The sequence below is a fragment of the Anolis sagrei genome, chromosome 11 (genome assembly GCF_037176765.1).
Source record: "Anolis sagrei isolate rAnoSag1 chromosome 11, rAnoSag1.mat, whole genome shotgun sequence".
Classification (NCBI taxonomy): Eukaryota; Metazoa; Chordata; class Lepidosauria; order Squamata; family Dactyloidae; genus Anolis; species Anolis sagrei.
The window spans coordinates 20,190,040-20,213,037 of record NC_090031.1 but is presented as its reverse complement, the minus strand read 5'-3'; the positions used below and the strand labels follow the sequence as shown (position 1 = coordinate 20,213,037).

Here is a 22,998-nt window from a genome sequence, read left to right as displayed (position 1 = left end):
CTATTTATCGTTATAAATAGCAGTTCCTAATTGGTTCTGTCATAAAAATTTTGAAAGTTTTGTTAGAGTTCTGAAATTTTCACCACTTATTTATTTCTCGTGTCAGGGCAGCCAGTCAATTATATTACATTTCTAACAGAACAAAGCAAACAAACAGAGAAAATACAAAATGTGTGAGTTTGGTAGTTGATTAAATGTCCTTTGACCAGTATCTGGCCACTTGGAGTGCCTCTGGTGTTGCTGCAAGAAGGTCCTCCATTGTGCATGTGGCAGGGCTCAGGTTGCATTGCAGCAGGTGGTCAGTGGTTTGCTCCTCTCCACACTCGCATGTCGAGGATTCCACTTTGTAGCCCCATTTCTGAAGGTTGGCTCTGCATCTTGTGGTGCCAGAGCGCAGTCTATTCAGTGCCTTCCAAGTCGCCCAGTCCTCTGTGTGCCCAGGGGGGAGTTTCTCATTTGGTATCAGCCATTGGTTGAGGTTCTGGGTTTGAGGCTGCCACTTTTGGACTCTCGCTTGCTGAGGTGTTCCAGCGAGTGTCTCTGTAGATCTTAGAAAACTATGTCTGGATTTAAGTCGTTGATGTGCTGGCTGATACCCAAACAAGGGATGAGCTGGAGATGTCTCTGCCTTGGTCCTTTCACTATTGGCTGCTACTTCCTGGCGGATGTCAGGTGGTGCAATACCAGCTAAGCAGTGTAATTTCTCCAGTGGTGTGGGGCGCAGACATCCTGTGATAATGCGGCATGTCTCATTAAGAGCCACATCCACTGTTTTAGTGTTTTAGTGGTGAGATGTGTTCCACACTGGGCATGCGTACTCAGCAGCAGAGTAGCATAGCGCAAGGGCAGATGTCTTCACTGTATCTGGTTGTGATCCCCAGGTTGTGCCAGTGAGCTTTTGTATGATATTGTTTCTAGCACCCACGTTTTGCTTGATGTTCAGGCAGTGCTTCTTGTAGGTCAGATAATGGTCCAGGGTAACTCCCAGGTATTTGGGTGCGCTGCAATGCTCCAGTGGGATTCCTTCCCAGGTAATCCTCAGAGCTCGGGATGCTTGTCTGTTCTTAAGGTGAAAGGCACATGTCTGTGTGTGCATTAACACATTAGGAATGCTATCTGAGAGATGTCCCATGACTGAAATGGCTTGTTTGCTTCATAGAGGTTTCGATTCAACCAGACTTAACCCTGGACTGGAGTTCAACCCTGCCTTGCCATGTATGATAGTCGCAGCATCCGCACCATGTGACTGATCCACCTCTTTCTCTCTCCTCCCGAGCTGTGTTTGTACTGGATACCTTTTGAAGTCACATTACACATATTTACTCATTCAAAATCACTGTGTGTTGCTAGCCTATTTTTAAAGTTCACATTTTCTGGGAGAGCAATGCTAAAAATAATCCCCCCTTCCCCCCACAACTTAACCAGATAGGTTCAGCAGTTGACATTTTACATGAATTCATTTGCATCTCATTTGTATATCTTTCTGCTTCTTAGGTGGAATGTAAGAAAGCACAACCTAAAGAAGTGATGTTCCCGCCGGGGACAAGAGGAAGGGCTCGTGGATTACCCTACACCATGGATGCTTTTATGCTGGGCATGGGCATGTTGGGTAAGTATGTGCCATAACACTGTGTTTTCAATACATTTTCCAATGTTTGAAGGTGTGCAATAGAAGAGCAATTGCAAGAATATGAGGGGCGTTCATTAAAGATTCCCCCGACCCACAGGACACTGAAACTGCCCATGTGTCATGACGCAGGTTTCTATAGGTGACGTGCCAGTTTACAACTCAGAACTGGTAGTAGTCTTGATGTTTCAGGTGCTGAAGTGGTGTGAGGTTTGAGAATGGACTCAGTGGAATCCAGAGCAGTCCTCAAGTTCCTTTCCTTGAAAGGCCGCACACCAAAGGAGACGGTCAATGAGATGGAAGAGGTTTATGCTGATGATTCCCTATCAGATGATGGAGTCAAGAACTGGCATAATCCATTCAAATGTGGTTGGACTTTGGTGCAAACAGGTCCAATTCCAGAGTCACCCCACCCAGCAAGTGGAGGTCGCCATTTTGGAAAATCACTGCATAACCATTTGCTTACACATCAATAAACAAAACATCAAATAAAATAATAAATACAATACTATTAGTATAAACATAAGAAAATAAGCAATAAACTATCAAACATGTTAAAAACCAATGGCCGGGCCAAATGTAATAGATTAAAATAAAAATAATGCTGATGTGACGTGAGCTTTTGCAGAGAGAATTGAGGGAATGCAGTTAGTCCTAGATCAATGGTAAAGTGCATTTTGAGGGCATATTGCTGAGAGTTTCCTTATTCTGGGAATGCACACTGGAACAACCACGTTTTCAGGCTCCTCCTAAAGACTGCCAAAGTTGGGGCATGTCTAATATCCCTGGGAAGTGAGTTTGAGAGTTGAGGGGCCACCACCAAGAAGGCCCTCTCCCTCGTCCCCACCAATTGCGCCTGCAATGAAAGGAAATTCCATCTGAACATAAGGAAGAACTTCCTGACTGTGAGAGCCATTCAGCAGTGGAACTCTCTGCCCTGGAGTATGGTGAAGGCTCCTTCTTTGGAAGCTTTTAAACAGAGGCTAGATGGCCACCTGTCAGGGGTGATTTGAATGCAATATTCCTGCTTCTTGGCAGGGGGTTGGACTGGATGGCCCATGAGGTCTCTTCTAACTCTTTGATTCTATGATTCTGTGACCCACATCTAATGACCAATAAAGACCAAACTTGGCACACAGAGCCCCCATGACCCACTCTACATGCTGATGCATTTTGTAAGAGGATGGACCATGGATGATGGGACTTGCAATACCTTCACTCACTTACTGAAACCACTGTGGCCTACATCCAATGACCAATAAGGACCAAACTTGGCACACAGAGCCCTCATGACCCACTCTACATCCTGGTGCAGTTTGGATGAGGATGGACCATGGATGATGGGACTTGCAGTACCTTCACTCACTTTCTGAAAATAATGCAACCCTCATCCAATGACCAATAAAGAACAAACTTGGCAGACAGAACCCCCTTTACCAACTTTCTCAGTGTGGTGAAGGCTTCTTTGGAGGTTTTTAAACAGGGTTTCTAAACAACTTGAAAGGGGAGATGGTGGCGGGGTATAAATAAAGATGATGATGATGATGATGATTATTATTATTATTATTACTATTATTATTATTATTTTAAGTGTTTTTGCACTTCAAATAAGATACGTGCAGTTTGCATAGCAATTCATTCATATTTTTTTCAAATTATAATCTGGCCCTCCAACAGTTTGAGGGACTGTGACCTGGCCCTCTGTTTAAAAAGTTTGAGGAACCCTGGTATAGACTATTGAAAATCAATTGGACGTTTCGGGGGGAATATACAAAACATTAATGGTAGACACACAGCCTCTCAGGTGAGAGTACATTGTCCCTTTCTCCTTATTTGTCTGCCTGCCTATCTTTCTCTGCATCTACACACACACACACACATACTTTTCTCTAGCAATTGTTGGGTAATATTGGAAGAACTAAGCAGCAACAAATGAGAGCCAATTAAAACTAAGATGACCTGACACGCAAATAGAATTTCGCCATTAAATACCATTTATCCTGTTTAATTAGTACTTTCTGGACACAATGGTCGGAATTCAAATACTGTCCTCTTTCCTTGGAACTTCTAATTATTGCGACAACCTACGCTATTATGCTTCTCTCTGGGCTTTCTCCATCTTGCGTGCCATTTAAAGCCACGAATATTTTTAATTATCCCTGCTGAACTGTCAAAGATACCTCTAAGAATGTGTGGCTCAATAAAAAAGAGAGGGAAAGAACATCTTAAAACCATAATTCTGGTGGTCTTTTTGCAAAGGCGAGCAGAATGGCCTATTGGAAACATCCATTTAAATGCAAATTTTGATATTCCAAAGGGTGTATGCATTAGTCTTTTAACACAGAAAGGATTATTGAGCCCACATCAGCCACGCCATTGTGTCTTGCACAAATCAGACCATTTTTGAACTCATGAATCTTGTAATAAACATCAACACAATGCAACCACCTACAGATATACAAGGGGTGTTCATGAAAGATTTCCCCTGACCCATTTCCTGTGGACTGAGAGCAATGAAACCTGGCCCAGTTCTGAGTCCTTCTCTCCATGGGTGCCACCAAGGGACACACACTTCTCCCATCTCTTGAAGCCACTGTAAACACCTCGCTTGGAGAAGTTGACAGGTTGCTCCAAAAGCCATGTTGTGACTTCAGAAATCAGAATCTCATTGAATGCTTGCCTTTCATAGAATCAGAGAATCATAGAATCAAAGAGTTGGAAGAGACCTCATGGGTCATCCAGTCCAACCCCCTGCCAAGAAGCAGGAATATTGCATTCAAATCACTCCTGACAGATGGCCATCCAGCCTCTGTTTAAAAGCTTCCAAAGAAGGAGCCTCCACCACACTCCAGGGCAGAGAGTTCCACTGCTGAACAGCTCTCACAGTCAGGAAGTTCTTCCTTGTGTTCAGATGGAATCTCCTCTCTTGTAGTTTGAAGCCATTGTTCTGCGTCCTAGTCTCCAAGGAAGCAGAAAACAAGCTTGCTCCCTCCTCCCTGTGGCTTCCTCTCACATATTTATACATGGCTATCATATCTCCTCTCAGCCTTCTCTTCTTCAGGCTAAACATGCCCAGCTCCTTAAGCCACTCCTCATAGGGCTTGTTCTCCAGACTCCTTGATCATTTTAGTCACCCTCCTCTGGACACATTCCAGCTTGTCAATATCTCTCTTGAATTGTGGTGCCCAGAATTGGACACAATATTCCAGGTGTGGTCTAACCAAAGCGGAATAGAGGGGTAGCATGACTTCTCTAGATCTAGACCCCATTCAAAGCACCCCTGACAGATGGCCATCCAGCCTCTGTTTAAAAGCCTCTAAAGAAGGAGCCTCCACCAGACAGAGAGTTCTACTGCTTTCTTGGCCCTGGGGACTTGAACTCATTTAGAGCGGCCAGGTATTCCTGGACGACTTGTTTCCCAATTTGGGGTTGGATGTCCTCTAATCCCTCATCTACTCCATCTTGCTGAGGTTGAAGATGACTTTCTTTTTGTGACAAGACTGAGGCAAAGAAGGCATTAAGCAATTCTGCCTTTTCCCTACCCCCTGTCAGCATTGCCCCATCTTCTCCTCGAAGAGGCCCTATCGCCTCCTTGTTCTTCCTTTTTCTACTGACATAAGAAAAGAAGCCCTTTTTATTGTTTTTAATGTCCCTGGCAAGCCTGAGCTCATTTTGTGCTTTAGCTTTTCAGACCTTTTCCCTACAGGAGTTGGCTATTTGTTTGAATTCTTCTTTGGTGACTTCCCCCTTTTTCCACTTCTTGTGCATGTCTCTTTAACATCCTACATTATCTGCTTTGAACTGGAATATATGGCAGTGTGGACTCAGATAAGCCAGTTCAAAGCAGATATTGTGGGATTTTCTGCCTGGGTAGTCTGGGTTATATGGCTGTGTGGAAGGGCTCTCAGTTGTGTCTGGATTCTTCTGATTATGGAAACCTCACGCTGGCACCTCCTTTCATTGAACGGAAGTGACATGTGTGAGTTTTGGCAAAGCTTCCCCTGCGCCCAGGTGCCCCGCAGTGTGAGAGGGGTGCACAGACTCATTAAGGAGTCCACATTGGTTCTGTTCCACTGGTTTTTCCAGGGTGACTCCTAATGTGATCTTATTAGATTTTAAATCATTCTGACTGCTCTGAATGAGTGATTGATTCATGATGAAGGCCAGATGCTTCATTATCTGCTCCAGCTCTTCCACGGTCCCCTCCGCCCCAATCTAGGGTCTTGGTTCCTCTTGTGGTGGCATCATTACAGAACCACCAAGTGGTGGCAGAGAAGTCTGGTCCTGTCTAGCCCATTATCTGCACATATCCCTGGTTGCTTCAAACAAGTCCGCTTCAAGGTCGACGGCTGTCAGCAGATTCTCAGCGTGCAGTCAAAACCTTCCATTCCTAACCCGTCAGATGCACAGCGGTGAAATCCCACCCAGGAGCAGACGAAGGGTGTAATTAACTCATCAAGCAAAATTAGCATTGGGAGACTGATGTGGCCGGATATTTAGCCAGGAGCCCAAAGACCTTTAGTCGTGCAATTCCATTGCTAACTCTAGAAACGAGGGCACGAAGGGGGATTTGCCCTCCATGCAAAACAGCAACTAGTTGACCTTGAAGATGTTGTGGTCAGTTCAGATATCACCTTCTTGATTTATTTATCGTGTCATCAGCAACCATACCATTGTATTACATTTCTAACAGAACAAAACAAACAAACAGATTAAAAAGAAACACAGATTTTGCAAACTTGGTAGTTGATTAAATGTCCTTTGACCAGTATCTGGCCACTTGGAGTGACTCTGGTGTTGCCGCAAGAAGGTCCTCCATTGTGCATGTGGCAGGGCTCAGGGTGCATTGCAACAGGTGGTCAGTGGTTTGCTCTTCTCCACACTTGCATGTGGATTCCACTTTGTAGCCCCATTTCTTGAGGTTGGCTCTGCATCTCGTGGTGCCAGAGCGCAGTCTGTTCAGCACCTTCCAAGTTGCCCAGTCTTCTGTGTGCCCAGTGGGGAGTCTCTCATCTGGTATCACCCACGGATTGAGGTGCTGGGTTTGGGCCTGCCACTTTTGGACTCTCGCTTGCTGAGGTGTTCCAGCGAGTGTCTCTGTAGATCTAAGAAAACTATGTCTTGATTTAAGTCGTTGACGTGCTGGCTCATACCCAAACAGGGGATGAGCTGGAGATGTCGCTGCCTTGGTCCTTTCACTATTGGCTGCTACTTCCCGGCGGATGTCAGGTGGGGCAATACCGGCTAAGCAGTGTAATTTCTCCAGTGGTGTAGGGCGCAGACACCTCGTAATAATGCGGCATGTCTCATTAAGAACCACATCCACTGTTTTAGTGTGGTGAGATGTGTTCCATACTGGGCATGCATACTCAGCAGCAGAGTAGCATAGCGCAAGTCTTCACTGTGTCTGTTTGTGATCCCCAGGTTGTGCCAGTCAGCTTTCGTATGATGTTGTTTCTAGCGCCCACTTTTTGCTTGATGTTCAGGCAGTGCTTCTTGTAGGTCAGAGCATGGTCCAAAGTGACTCCCAGGTACTTGGGTGTGCTGCAATGCTCCAGTGGGATTCCTTCCCAGGTAATCCTCAGAGCTTGGGATGCTTGTCTGTTCTTAAGGTGAAAGGCACATGTCTGTGTTTTAGATGGATTAGGGATCAGTTGGTTTTCCCTGTAGAAGGCAGTAAGAGCACCTAGAGCTTCGGAGAGCTTCTTTTCAACCATCTCAAAGCTCCTGCTTGAGCGGTAATGGCATGATCATCAGCATAGATGAAACTCTCTGTCCCTTCTGGCAGTGTCTGGTCATTTGTGTAGATGTTGAACATGGATGGAGAGAGCACACTCCCCTGAGGCAGGCCGTTCTTCTGTCTCCACCATCTGCTTCTCTGGCCCTGGAACTCAACAAAAGAGCTCCTGTTTTGTAGCATGCTTCCTATGAGGCGGGTGAGGTGGTCGTCCTTCTTGAGATGTTGGTGGAGTCAAAGGAGAATCTTTTTGGAGCCGAATTTAAGAACAAACATCTACAGTACAGTCTTGCTTATCTATATAAATAAAAATGTAATGTTTGTTTGTGGGATTAACATAACTCAAAAACCACTGGACGAATTGACACCATATTTGGACACAATGCACCTATCAGGCCAACAAGTGACCATCACTCATAAAAACACTGGAAAACAAAGCGGAAGGGACTTAAAAAGCCAAAAAATTAAAAAGACGCTACAGTGCATGCGCAAAAACGACTCCCCCTGGCAAACAAAACACACAATAGCATATCCACACTCTCTTCCGGACTACAGCTCCCAGAATCCCCTAGACCAGGCCCTTTAGGAGAGGAGGATGATCCAAATGCACTGCTTCCAAGATGCAGGCTTTCTTCTTGGATTTCTTTGAGAGCACCCTTGGATTTCTTTGAGAACCCCCTGCCAAGGAGCAGGGATATTGCATTCAAAGCACCCCTGACAGATGGCCATCCAGCCTCTGTTTAAAAGCCTCCAAAGAAGGAGGCCCCACCACACTCCGGGGCAGAGAGTTCCACTGCTGAACCGCTCTCACAGTCAGGAAGTTCTTCCTCGTGTTCAGATGGAATCTCCTCTCTTGTAGTTTGAAGCCACTGTTCCTTGTTCTAGTCTCCAAGGAAGCAGAAAACAAGCTTGCTCCCTTCTCCCTGTGGCTTCCTCTCACATATTTATACATGGCTATCATATCTCCTCTCAGCCTTCTCTTCTTCAGGCTAAACATGCCCAGCTCCTTAAGCCACTCCTCATAGGGCTTGTTCTCCAGACCCTTGATCATTTGAGTCGCCCTCCTCTGGTCGCCATTCCAGCTTGAGTCGCCATTCCAGCTTGTCAATATCTCTCTTGAATTGTGGTGCCCAGAATTGGACACAATATTCCAGGTGTGGTCTAACCAAAGCGGAATAGAGGGGTAGCATTACTTCCCTAGATCTAGACACTAGGCTCCTATTGATACAGGCCAAAATCCCATTGGCTTTTTTGCCGCCACATCACATTGTTGGCTCATGTTTAACTTGTTGTCCACGAGAACTCCAAGATCTTTTTCACATGTACTGCTCTCGAGCCAGGCATGATCCCCCACTAAAACATCTTGGCGTCCGTGGGCAACATCCTTGCAGACGGCCAATTCTCTCACACCAGAAGCAACTTGCAGTTTCTCAAGTCACTCCTGACACGAAAAAAAAATCCTCAGAGGTTGTGAGGTCTGTTGAAAACTAGGCAAGTTTATTGTTTGCCTAAATACAAACTGAAAGTATAGATTGCAGTTAACCTAGCCACGTAGCTCTCTGTAAAATTTATCATTCTGTTCACATCCATAACTTAGATGATGAACATATATCTGTCTTCAGCAAGGACCCAGTGTCAAAAATATGGGATTTTTTTGGCATCTTATTTGGTCTTTCTTCATATTGGTGACATCCCTTCTAATAAGGAACACCTACCAACCCTATAAGGGACAGGATTTCTTGCTCTCAAAAAGAGGCCATCTCTTATAATAAGGGACACCTGGCACCCTAAGATGATATAAAGCAGATGTTCGATTTAATTGGGGACCTCTTTATATAACCCTTCTCCCCGTGAGCAGTGTTTTTCCCTCTGTTTATATCACAGAATGGCAAAACCAATTAGTTACTCCCATAAGTTGCATCCCAATTTGATGAAAGCTTCCCTGCCCCACCTGACAGAACCATAGACTCTTACAGTCGGACATGATGGCCAAAGACATCTAGAGCTTTTGCATTTGCTTCTGGACCTAGGTGCGAAGGAGCTATGCTTCTTTTCTCCCTTCATCTGTCTCTTGGTCTAAGTCAGGGGTCCTCAAACCGCAAGGAGGTCCTCCATTGTGCATGTGGCAGGGCTCAGGTTGCATTGCAGCAGGTGGTCAGTGGTTCGCTCTTCTCCACACTCGCATATTGTGTATTCAACTTTGTAGCCCCATTTCTTCAGGTTGGCTCTGCATCTCGTGCCCGAGCACAGTCTGTTCAGCGCATTCCAAATCGCCCAGTCTTCTGTGTGCCCAGGGGGGAGTCTTTCATCTGGTATCACCCACGGATTGAGGTTCTGGGTTTGAGCCTGCCACTTTTGGACTCTCGCTTGCTGAGGTGTTCCAGCGAGTGTCTCTGTAGATCTTAGAAAGCTATTTCTAGATTTAAATCGTTTGCGTGCTGGCTGATACCCAAACAAGCGATGAGCTGGAGATGTCTCTGCCTTGGTCCTTTCACTATTGGCTGCTACTTTCCGGTGGATGTCAGGTGGTGCAATACCAGCTAAGCAGTGTAATTTCTCCAGTGGTGTAGGGTGCAGACACCCCATGATAATGCGGCATGTCTCATTAAGAGCCACATCCACTGTTTTAGCATGGTGAGATGTGTTCCACATTGGGCATGCATACTCAGCAGCAGAGTAGCATAGTGCAAGGGCAGATGTCTTCATTGTATCTGGTTGTGATCCCCAGGTTGTGCCAGTCAGCTTTCGTATGATATTGTTTCTAGCACCCACTTTTTGTTTGATGTTCAGGCAGTGCTTCTTGTAGGTCGGAGAACGGTCCAGAGTGACTCCCAGGTATTTGGGTGCGCTGCAATGCTCCAGTGGGATTCCTTCCCAGGTAATCCTCAGAGCTCGGGATGCTTGTCTGTTCTTGAGGTGAAAGGCACATGTCTGTGTTTTAGATGGATTAGGGATCAGCTGGTTTTCTCTGTAATAGGCAGTAAGAGCACCTAGAGCTTCGGAGAGCTTCTGTTCAGCCATCTCAAAGCTCCCTGCTTGAGCGGTAATGGCACGATCATCAGCATAGATGAAACTCTCTGTCCCTTCTGGCAGTGGCTTGTCGTTTGTGTAGATGTTGAACATGGATGGAGTGAGCATTAGTATTTCAGTGTGGAAGTGTGGGCCTTCTTTTGGCTGATGACATAGGATTGTTGTTGTGTGCTTTCAAGTCATTTCAGACTTAGGTTGACCCTGAGCGAGGGCCGGGTAAATGACCTTGGAGGGCCGTATCCGGCCCCTGGGCCTTTGTTTGAGGACCCCTGGTCTAAGTGGATAGGGGATGTTGTAGATGCCTACATTATTCTCCGGTCTCCCAGAACCATCACTCCTTCAAATTTCCATAAGACGTTTGAAGCATCCCATCCAACCCTATGCAAAGTTTGTAATATAGAGAAAACCCAAACAAACCCAGAAAGAGGAGGTCCTAGAGAAGGGGTCCTCGAACCTTTTAAATAGAGGGCCAGGTCACAGTCCCTCAAACTGTTGGAGGGCCAAATTATAATTTTTTAAAAAATGGAATAAATTCCTATGCACACTGCACGTAACTTATTTGTAGTGCAAAAACACTTAAAAACAATACAATAATTAAAATGAAGAACAATTTTAACAAATATAAACTTATTAGTATTTCAATGGGAAGTGTGGGCCTGCTTTTGGCTGATGAGATAGGATTGTTGTTGTGTGCTTTCGAGTCATTTCAGACAGGTTGATCCTGAGCGAGGGCCGGGTAAATGAACTTGGAGGGCCATATCCAACCCTCGGGCCTTAGTTTGATGACCCTGTCCTGGAGAGACCCAGAGGGAGGATACCATTTTATTTATTTATTTATTTATTTATTTATTTTATTTTTTTATAATAAATTTTTATTGAAGTATATTCATACAAATATATAGGTAAAAAAGGGGGAAAAGGGAGGGATAGGGCGGGATTAGGTAGGTCTAGGAGTATTAGTGGGGTAGATTGGGTTAGGTCAAGGGGTGAGAGATTGGGTTGGGGAAAGAGGGGGCGGCAAGTATGGGGGGATATCAAGGGGAGGGGGAGGAGGAAGGAGGGGTATGGGGGTAGGGGGGGTGAGGGGGTCTTTAGACTTCCATAATCTCCTTCTCTTTGGTTCCATTTTCTTATTTCCTTCCTTTTTCTGCCGAGTTCATTCTTCCTCCTTTTTTGTATCTTTCTTTTCTTGATCTTCTATTAGGTATTCCTCATATGGCTTCCAATCCGTTCTTCTCATTGGTTTTCCATAAGAATCTTTTAATGCAAACGTCAATTTGTCCATATCTTTGATTTCATTCATCTTGCTTATCCATTCCTCTTTTGTGGCTATTTCCTTCTGTTTCCATTTTTTTGCCAGAACTATTCTTGCAGCTGTAATACAATAGTTAAATAGAATGTCCTTATTTTGATCTAGTTCCAATTCCTCGTCTGTTATTCCCAGTAGGAAATATTCCGGCTTCATATGTATCTTTATTTTTAAGATCTTTTCACATTCTTGATTTATCATTTTCCAGTATGTGCTGATCATAGGGCATGTCCACCAAGCATGGTAGAACGTTCCGGTGTGAAGTTCACATTTCCAACACTTATTTCTTACAGTATCATACATCAAACCTAATTTTTGTGGGGTCATGTACCACCTATTAAACATCTTTAGCCAATTCTCTTGCATGTCGGTCGAGTAGGTATATTTGATCTTTTTTTTCCAAATTTCTTCCCATTCTTTGTATTGTATTTGTCTTCCTATATTTTTAGCCCATTTAATCATACATTCTTTTATTATTTCTTTTTCAGTAGCCCATTCTAATAATTTGTTATATATTATTGTTATTTATTTATTTATTTATTACTTGCACTTATTTACCGCCACTCTCAGCCCAAGGGCGACTCGTGGCGGTGAACAACAACATAGAAAAGACAATTTACAATAATCAAGGACAGTACATAACATGCTACTACTAATTGACATATACTTATACTAAAAATCCGCTTCGTCGTATCATGGGTCATAGTCAGTCTCATAGTCGTGGTCCATTCCGGTCGTCATTGCCAAGGATATAGTACTCAATTGAAGGCCAGCTCGAAGAGCCACGTTTTCAGGCTCCTACGAAAGGCCATAAGGGAGGGCACCTGCCTGACTTCGGCAGGGAGGGCGTTCCACAGCCGGGGGGCCACCACCGAGAAGGCCCGCTCTCTCGTCCCCGCCAGGCGTGCCTGTGAGGCAGACGGGACCGAGAGAAGGGCCTCCCCGGATGATCTCAAGGTCCTCGTGGGCTCGTAGGCCAAGATGCGGTCTGCAAGGTATTTTGGGCCGGAACCGTTTAGGGCTTTGTAGGATAATACCAGCACCTTGAATTGGGCCCGGTAGCAAATCGGCAGCCAGTGGAGCTGGGACAGTAGGGGCGTTGTGTGCTCCCTACGCCCTGCTCCTGTTAACAACATGGCTGCCGCGCGCTGGACTAGCTGAAGCTTCCGGGCCGTTTTCAAGGGCAGCCCCACGTATGCATTATGGAGCTATACAGAGAATTTAATCTATGCCGACGATCGTGCCATCACCGCTCAAGCAGAGCGCTTTGAAATGGTTGAACAGAAGCTCTTCAAAACTTTAGGTGCTCTTACTGCCTATTACAGGGAAAACCAGCTAATTCCTAATCCATCTAAAATGCAGATGTGTGTTTTCATCTTGGGAACAGACAAGCATTTTGAGTTCTGAGAATGATCTGGGAAGGAATCCCACTCATAGAATCATAGAATCATAGAATCATAGAATCAAAGAGTTGGAAGAGACCTCCTGGGCCATCCAGTCCAACCCCCTGCCAAGAAGCAGGAATATTGCATTCAAAGCACCCCTGACAGGTGACCATCCAGCCTCTGTTTAAAAGCTTCCAAAGAAGGAGCCTACACCACGATCCGGAGCAGAGAGTTCCACTGCTGAACAGCTTTCACAGGCAGGAAATTCTTCCTCGTGTTCAGATGGAATCTCCTCCCTTGTAGTTTGAAGCCATTGTTCCGCGTCCTAGTCTGCAAGGAAGCAGAAAACAAGCTTGCTCCCTCCTCCCTGTGGCTTCCTCTCACATATTTATACATGGCTATCATATCTCCTCTCAGCCTTCTCTTCTTCAGGCTAAACATGCCCAGCTCCTTAAGCCGCTCCTCATGGAGCATTGCAGCACACGAACATACCTGGGAGTCGCTCTGACTTACAAGAAACACTGTTTGACTATCAAGCAACAAATGGGTGGTAGAAATAATATATGAAATCTGACTGGCACAACCTGGGGATCACAACCAGACACAGAGAAGACATCTGCGTCTAACATGATAGATAGATATGAATCTATCTCCCATTTTCAAGGTAGCACTTCAAGTATGCCCTTTCCCTTCAGGTCGCCCCCTGCCAACCCAAAGCTTTGCATCGACAGCTTTTCTTTCTTGGGCCTGGTACAAAAACATGGATCTTCGCACTGATCCTCTTAAAACCTGATATACCTTGAGACTCGGAACTCAGCAGCTCCCTTACCCTCCAGGCTGCAAAATGCTCAGCAGTAAAATTTATAACTCTGGACAACTGAAATACTACCTGATACGAACATCTAATTCCAGGAAATCTCTTTAATATTGCTGCCGGAGCCAGGCCCTGGCTCTGCATTAGTGCCCACGTTCAATCTAAGTGAGCTGCAGTCATGCATAACAGCAAAGGTTTGTGCCCTTCAAGGAAAGTCAGTCTTCTAGAGGAGATATCCCATTTGCGAGGCTGAAGGCAAGGGGAGCCTGAGCACAGCAAACCAAAGACCTGCTGCCTTGAGTTGCTACTAGGACCCAACTGAGGCATGCAAATCAGAGTGCAGAGCCTTGTTTTTTGTTGACCAGGGGAGCAGGGATCAGAGCCGAAAATAGGACAAAGGAAAGAGAGTTTGGTCATGATCCATCAAGAGGAAAAGACCCAAAGAGACTCCCTCAATTTGCCTTCCTTAAGGGAGATAATGTCTGTCTCTAAAGGGTTTTGGTGTAGAGACATGTTTCTCAATGTCAAGATCCCGTAATACAGTTCCTCATTTGTGGTGACCCCCAACCATAACATTATTTTCATTGCTACTTCATAACTGTCATTTTGCTACTGTTCTGAATTGTAATGTTAATATCTGATATGCAGGATGTATTTTCATATACTGGACCAAATTTGGCACAAATACACGATATGCCCACATTTGACAGATTAGAGAGATGGGCCAAAACTAACAAAATGAAGTTCAACAGGGACAAATGCAAGATACTCCACTTTGGCAGAAAAAAAGAAATGCAAAGATACAGAATGGGGGACAATGCCTGGCTCGAGAGCAGGACGTGTGAAAAAGATCTTGGAGTCCTCGTGGACAACAAGTTAAACATGAGCCAACAATGTGATGTGGCGGCCAAAAAAGCCAATGGGATTTTGGCCTGCATCAATAGGAGCATAGTGTCTAGATCTAGGGAAGTCATGCTACCCCTCTATTCCGCTTTGGTTAGACCACACCTGGAATATTGTGTCCAATTCTGGGCACCACAATTCAAGAGAGATATTGACAAGCTGGCATGTATCCAGAGGAGGGTGACTAAAATGATCAAGGGTCTGGTAAACAAGCCCTATGAGGAGCGGCTTAAGGAACTGGGCATGTTTAGCCTGAAGAAGAGAAGGCTGAGAGGAGATATGATAGCCATGTATAAATATGTGAGAGGAAGCCACAGGGAGGAGTGAGCAAGCTTGTTTTCTGCTTCCTTGGAGACAAGGAGGCAGAACAATGGCTTCAAACTACAAGAGAGGAGATTCCATCTGAACACGAGGAAGAACTTCCTGACTGTGAGAGCCGTTCAGCAGTGGAACTCTCTGCCCCGGAGTGTGGTGGAGGCTCCTTCTTTGGAAGCTTTTAAACAGAGGCTGGATGGCCATCTGTCAGGAGTGATTTGAATGCAATATTCCTGCTTCTTGGCAGGGTGTTGGACTGGATGGCCCATGAGGTCTCTTCCAACTCTTTGATTCTATGATTCTATGAATACTGGTGGGGTTGGGTGGGGTTGATTTTGTCATTTGGGAGTTTTAGTTGCTGGGATTTATAGTTCACCTACAATCAAAGAGCATTCTGAACTCCTCCAGCAGTGGAATTGAACCAAACTTGGCACACAGAACTTCTATGACCAACAGAAAATACTGGAAGGGTTTGGTGTGCATTGACCTTGAGTTTGAGAGTTATAGTTCACTTACATCCAGAGAGCACTGTGGACTCAAACTATGATGGACCCGGACCAAGTTTGGCACAAATACTCAGTATGCCCAAATGTGAACACTTGTGGAGTTTGGGGGAAATAGAATCTTGACATTTGGGGGTTGTAGTTGCTGGGATTTATAGTTCACCTACCATCAAAGAGCATTCTGAACTCCACCAATGATGGAATTGGGCCAAACATCCCACACAGAATCCCCATGCCTTGAAGGGACATCCCTCCAGCCTTGCGCATTCTCCCTCAACCGCACATGCACAACATGCTATCACGTGTTGAGCATGCCTGCTCCCCCCTCCCTGCTTGGAGTCTCAGAAACCCTTGGCTGAGAGGCCAGTGGAGAAACTGGCCAATCACGGGCGTCCCCTGAGCAACATCCTTGCAGACGGCCAATTGTCTCACACCAGAAGCGACTTCTGACACGACAAAAAAAAATGTAAATAGTCTGTCATATGCTATAACTTGCAATTGTTGTATTTATGAAGCTATTAAGGCTGCAATCTATGCGCATATTTGTTTTCATTAATTGCTTTTTGAATGGGAGACCTGGCTCTGGTAATCAACTCATTGCACTCCAGGTCTGGGAACACCTATGACCACAGCACCACACAAGAATCCAGAATATAAACGGTTTACTGTAGAAACACATTAAAAGTATAGGAAAAAAGAAACTAAATGTATTATCCAAAAAAGGTTTAACAATAAAGTCATACAAATTTCTCATTCGGATCCCAAGGTAACACAGTCCAGAAATAGCCAAAAAGTCACAAATATAGCATAAGTCCACAAGCAAAAGGTATACTTAGTAAAACTTGAGCAGGAATATAAATATAAAAACAATAACATAGAAACCTTCCATGAAACTTAAATCCAAAACCAAGGCTTGACTTGAAACAAGAACCAGAGAACTCAGGCCTAGCTTCACACTTGAACGCTATGTTGCCTGAACTAACTCTTAAGTAAACAACTAATTAATAGGCACCCATGAAATCATGTTTTTTTCCCATGAAATCTCTCCCTAACTTTCCCACGCAAACACTCTGACCTATGATGTCTATTTTCTACTCTGATCTGTAAATGAAGCCCTTTGTTGATCTCCATAGATCCAGGAGTTTTTTTCCTGAGAGCCTTCTTCAACTGACTCCTTATCTAATGTTGCAGTTTTTGGCTCCTTTGACTGACCTTGAAGCCCTGTACTTTCCGAGTCAGATTTCTCACAGTGAGAAGCATCATTCCCCTGACTTGAATCTTCCTCACTTCGAGCGCCAGGAAATCCCACAGGCAATCCCACAATCCTCTCTAAATCATCAGCCTCAGGAGTCTCAGGCTGATCTTCAACACAACTGCTGAGGTTGTGACCACCTTCATTGAATCAATCCACCTATAATGCAGTTTTCCTCTTTTCCTACTGTATATGTATACTACACAGTCTCTCTCACACATACATATGTACTAGGGAGTAATTCCCGTCAAGATTAATGGGGCTACTTCCAAGTCAAGCTGTAAGTATTCTTCCTCTGGAAATAGCTTTGCGACAAATTGAAAGGTAAACTAACTCAGCGGTTCAGCTCCAAAGGGTCTGAACATGTCAGGCTACTGATCCTTGATTTCAAAATCAATACAAGCAAATTATTCTTTCCTCCACAAAACGAAGCCTGTACTTGGCAGTTTGGCTCCAGATGGGTGGAGTGTCAGAGTCGGTTCTCAAGCACCAAATATTGAGCGTTCAAATTCACACTGAAGACTCTCGCCACGCTTTGCTTAAGCAGGTTTCAACAAGCCCTGAGGTGGGAGATACTGGTCTGGGATAACTGTCCCATGAGGAGGAGGATCAAGGTCCTTTTTTCTCATCTTTTCTCAAATGTGTGTGAGGCAATGGATCTAAAGGAGAATTCATACCAAGCCATTCTAGTACTGTGGCTCCACTTTATCTTCCATGGTTCTATCCTGTGGAATCCCAGGAGCTGTAGTTCAACAAAGCACTGGAGCTCTCTAGATGTGAACCCTAAATATTCTTCCATACACCGCCAATCCCAGGTTCCCATAGGATACTATTGTCCCCGTTAAATGGGAATCATAGGGCCAAAACTGTGTAGTGTGACAGGACTATTGTATTATCAAAGGCTTTCATGGCCGGAATCACTGGGTTGTTGTAGGTTTTTTCGGGCTATATGACCATGTTCTAGAGCAGTGTTTCTCAACCTGGGGGTCGGGACCCCTGAGGGGTCACGAGGGGGTGTCAGAGGGGTCACCAAAGACCATAAGAAAACACAGCATTTTGTGATAGTCATGGGGATTCCATGTGGGAAGTTTGAGCCAATTCTATCGTTGGTGGAGTTCAGAATGTTCTTTGATTGTAATGAACTATAAATCCCAGCAACTACAACTCCCAAATGTCAAGATCTATTTTCCCCAGATTCCACCAGTGTTCACAGTTGGGCATATTGAGTATTCGTGCCAGGTTTGGTTCAGATCCACCATTGCATGAGTCCACAGTGCTCTCTAGATGTAGGTGAACTACAACTCCCAAACTCAAGGTCAATACCCACCAAACCCTTCCAGGGTTTTCCATTGGTCATGGGAGCCAAGTTTGGTTCAAATCCATTGCTGGTGGAGTTCAGAATGCTCTTTGATTATAAGTGAACTATAAATCCCAGCAACTACAACTCCCAAATTACAAAATCAATCCTCCCCCAATCCCACTAGCATTCACATTTGGGTGTATTGGGTATTTGTGCCCAGTTTGGCCCAGTGAATGAAAATACACCCTGCATATCAGATGTTTGCATTATGATTTATAACAGTAGTAAAATGACTGTTATGAAGTAGCAACGAAAACAATATTATGTTTGGGGGTCACCACAACATGAGGGACTGTATTAAGGGGTCACGGCATTAGGAAGGTTGAGAACCACTGTTCTAGAGGCATTCTCTCCTGACGTTTCGCCTGCATCTATGGCAAGCATCCTCAGAGGTAGTGAGGTGGCGGTCATAGATCCGGTGAGCCTGTGATGTTTTGAAAGTCCTTTTGGCTGCGAGAAATTGTGGGATGGTATCTGTGTCTCTGCAGCGTAGAAGGAAAGTCAGGGAGCACAGTAGAAGTGCTTTCCTGGTCCTTAGTTTTTCCAATTTTTTGGAACAGTTTCTCCCTGTAGAGATGTTCAATGTATTGTCGAAGGCTTTCATGGCCGGAATCACTGGGTTGTTGTAGGTTTTTTTGGGGCTATATGGCCATTTTCTAGAGGCATTCACTCCTGACGTTTCGCTTGCATCTATAGCAGTGCTTCTCAACCTTGGGTCCCCAGATGTTTTTGGCCTACATTTCCCAGAAATCCTAATAGCTGGTAAACTGGCTGGGATTTCTGGGAGTTGTAGGCCAAAAACATCTGGGGACTCAAGGTTGAGAAGCACTGATCTATAGCAAGCATCCTCAGAGGTAGCAAGCATCCTCACTACTTCTGAGGATGCTTGCCATAGATGCAGGCGAAACGTCAGGAGATAATGCCTCTAGAATATGGCCATATAGCCCGAAAAATACCTACAACAACCCAGGACTATTACCCTCTGGTCAGCCTCACGTCGATACCAGGCAAGATTTTGGAAAGTATCGTTAAGGAAGTGGTCTGCAAACACTTAGAAACAAATGCGATCATCACTAATAGTCAGCACGGATTTATCAAAAACAAGTCATGCCAGACTCATGTGAACTCTTTTTTTCAATAGAGTTACAAGTTGGGAGATGCAGGGAATGCTGTAGATGTAGTGTATCTGGACTTTAGTAAGGCCTTCAACAAGGTCCTCCATGACCTTCTGGCAAGGGAAGTAGTCCAATGTGGGCTAGGCAAAACTACGGTTACGTGGATCTGTAATTGGGTAAGCGCACGAACCCAGAGGGTGATTCTCCCCAAGGCTTCCTCTTCATCCTGGAAGAAGTGACGAGCGGAGTGACATCAACAGGGTTCCCTCCTGGGCCCAGTCCTGCTCAGGATCTTGATTCATGACTTAGGTGAAGGGTTAGGAGGCATGATCACCAAGTTTGCAGATGACACCAAATGGGGACAGGAGCAGAATTCAAAACGATTTTCACAGATTAGAGAGATGATGGGCCAAAACTAACACAATGAAGATCAACAGGGACAAATGCTAGATACTCCACTTAGGCAGAAAAAAGGAAATGGAAAGATACAGAATGGGGGACATTTGGCTTGAGGGCAGTACGTTTGAAAAAGATCTTGGAATCCTCGTGGAGAACAAGTTAAACGTGACCCAACAATGTGATGTAGCAGCAAAAAAAGCCAATGGGATTTTGGCCTGCATCAAGAGGAGTCTAGGGAAGTCATGCTGTATTCTGCCTTGGATAGAGCACACATGGAATACTGTGGAGCGCCCAGTGGCGCAGTGGGTTAAACCCCTGTGCCGGCAGGACTGAAGACCAACAGGTCGCAGGTTCAAATCCGGGGAGAGGCAGATGAGCTCCCTCTACCAGCTCCAGCTCCTCATGCGGGGACATGAGAGAAGCCTCCCACAAGGATGATAAAAACATCAAATCATCCGGGTGCTCCCTGGGCAACGTCCTTGCAGATGGCCAATTCTCTCACACCAGAAGAGACTTGCAATTTCCCAAGTCGCTCCTGACACAACAACAACAAAAACCTGGAATACTGTGTCCAATGCTGGGCACCACAATTGAAGGGAGATATTAACAAGCTGGAATGTGTCCAGAGGAGGGCAACTAAAACGATCAAGGGTCTGGAGAACAAGCCCTATGAGGAGCGGCTTAAGGAGCTGGGCATGTTTAGCCTGAAGAAGAGAAGGCTGAGAGGAGTCATGATGAGGGCCATGTATAAGTATGTGAGAGGAAGTCACAGGGAGGAGGGAGCAAACTTGTTTTCTAGGACGCAATGGAGCAATGGCTTCAAACTACAAGAAAGGAGATTCCATCTAAACATGAGGAAGAAGTTCATGACTGTGGGAGCCGTTCAGCAGTGGAACCCTCTGTCCCGGAGTTTGGTGGAGACTCCTTCTTTGGAAGCTTTTGAACAGAGGCTGGATGGCCATCTGTCGGGGGTGCTTTGAATGCAATTTTCCTGCTTCTTGGCAGAATGAGGTTGGACTGGATGGCCCACCAGGTCTCTTCCAACTCTAGGATTCTATGATTCTAGGTTGTTCCCAGCCAATACTGAAGAGCGAGGGCTGGGAAAGCAAGGGTGAAGTTGTGTTTTGAGAAGCCTGTTTGATTGTTGATTTAGGTCTTTCCTTTCACGGGGCAGGAAGTTCTCTCTTCAAGGGAGGCAATCGAGGCAATGCCTTGATTTTTCAGTTTAGTGACAAGAGATAATTACTGCAAGATTGATCATTCGCCAGAAGTACTGAAGCAAATAAATTGCTCAGTACCCATTGCAAGGCGAGAATGGTGGCTAAATGGGAAATGGCGGAAAGGCCGGCCGGCCCATAATTTGGCTTGATGAAGCATCCACATGGGCATGGTGTTAATGTGCTATTGATATTCAGCCAGCCAATTTCTCCCAGTGCCGATCGGGCGCGGACTCGTTAGAGCAGAGCCGGGCATCGCAGCGGCAAATGAAGAGGAAAATTGAAGTAATGTTGTATTATAAATTTATGATTTCATCTGCCTGACCTCGAGAAATGTTCTGTGATGGGATATATGGGCGAGAGCCGCGATCCAGTCAGCTGTGTATTTTGTCTTTGTTGTTGGAAGGTGGTAAGGAGCCAGGGACAGTGGGCTGAGGGTGACACAGGTGTCCTTAGTGCAGGTTCGGATCCCGCTTGATTAAAAAATGGAGACATTTCGGGGCTTGTGTGTTCCAGGACAGAGCTGTTTTCTTCTAGTCACCTTGCCGTTTAAAGGATCACAACAGACTGCCATGATGGTTTCCCTCCGCCCTCCTATGTAAACATTATGTTTTTGGCTTCTCCAAAATTGCAGCGTGTGAGGAGCAGACTTGGGATGTAGAAGGTTCTTGGGGCTGCGAGGGCGACCACTTCGGCCCTAGACCCTTGCCCATCCTGGCTTATTAAATCTGCCAAGGAGGGGCTGGTTGATTGGTTTGTGTTGATCATTAATGCATCGTTGGAGCAAGGGATCTTTCCATCTAACTTGAAACAGGCTGTGGTTCGTCCACTCCTAAAAAAGCCGTCCCTTGACTCCTCGGTGCTGAACAATTACAGACCGATCTCCAACCTCCCTTTCTTGGGTAAGGTGCTGGAGCAGGTGGTCGCCCTCCAGCTCCAGGGCTTCCTGGATGACATCAATTACCTAGATCAGTCACAGTCCGGTTTCAGGCCTGGTCATGGCACCAAGACAGCCTTGGTCGCCTTGGTGGATGACCTCCGTAGAGGACTGGACAGGGGGAGTGTAACCCTGCTGGTCCTCTTGGACATCTCAGCGGCTTTCGATACCATCGATCATGGTATCCTTCTGGGTCGTCTCTCTGGGATAGGTCTTGGGGGCACGGTCCTGTCGTGGCTCCGGTCCTTCCTGGAGGGACGAACCCAGATGGTGAAGCTGGGAGATGCCTGCTCGGACCCCTGGCCTTTGACCTGTGGGGTCCCGCAAGGCTCTATTTTATCTCCCATGCTTTTTAACATCTACATGAAACCGCTGGGAGAGGTCATCCGGAGTTTTGGAGTTGGGTGCCATCTCTACGCAGATGACACACAACTCTACTACTCTTTTCCACCTAATTCCAAGGAGGCCTCTCGGGTGCTAGATGAGTGCCTGGCCACTGTGTCCATCTGGATGAGGACGAACAAGCTGAAGATCAATCCTGACAAGACAGAGGTCCTCCTGGTCGATCGTAAACCAGACCGGGGTATAGGGTGGCAACCTGTGTTGGACAGGGTTACACTCCCCCTGAAGCCACAGGTCCGCAGCTTGGGAGTCCTCCTGGACTCATCGCTCACGCTTGAGGCTCAGGCGTCGGCGGTGGCCGGGAGGGCTTTTGCACAACTAAGACTTGTGCGCCAGCTGCGCCCGTACCTCGCTAAGGCTGATCTGACTGGGGTGGTCCATGCCTTAGTCACCTCCAGACTGGATTACTGCAATGCGCTCTACGTGGGGCTGCCCTTGAAAACGGCTCGGAAATTCCAACTGGTCCAACGGGCAGCAGCCAGGATGTTAACGGGGGCCCATTACAGAGAGAGGTCAACCCTCCTGTTCAAGGAGCTCCACTGGCTGCCGTTTATTTTCCGAGCCCAATTTAAGGTGCAGGTGCTTACCTACAAAGCCCTGAACGGTTTGGGACCACCCTACCTGCGTGACCGCATCACAGTCTACGAACCCACACGTTCACTCACCGGAGTGCTCGTGATCCCGCCCGCGTCG

General features: G+C 45.8%; 1 protein-coding gene across 18 annotated transcripts in view; it reads left to right on the top strand.

Moving 5' to 3' along the window:
• MSI2 (musashi RNA binding protein 2) overlaps positions 1-22,998 on the top strand; it is an 819,550-nt gene that overhangs the window by 617,038 nt on the left and 179,514 nt on the right. For all 18 annotated transcript variants that reach the window (XM_067472006.1, XM_060757066.2, XM_060757071.2 and 15 more), the window contains exon 9: positions 1,495-1,609. In XM_067472006.1, the coding sequence (XP_067328107.1) occupies positions 1,495-1,609 (115 nt within the window). The remainder of the gene's footprint in view (positions 1-1,494; positions 1,610-22,998) is intronic.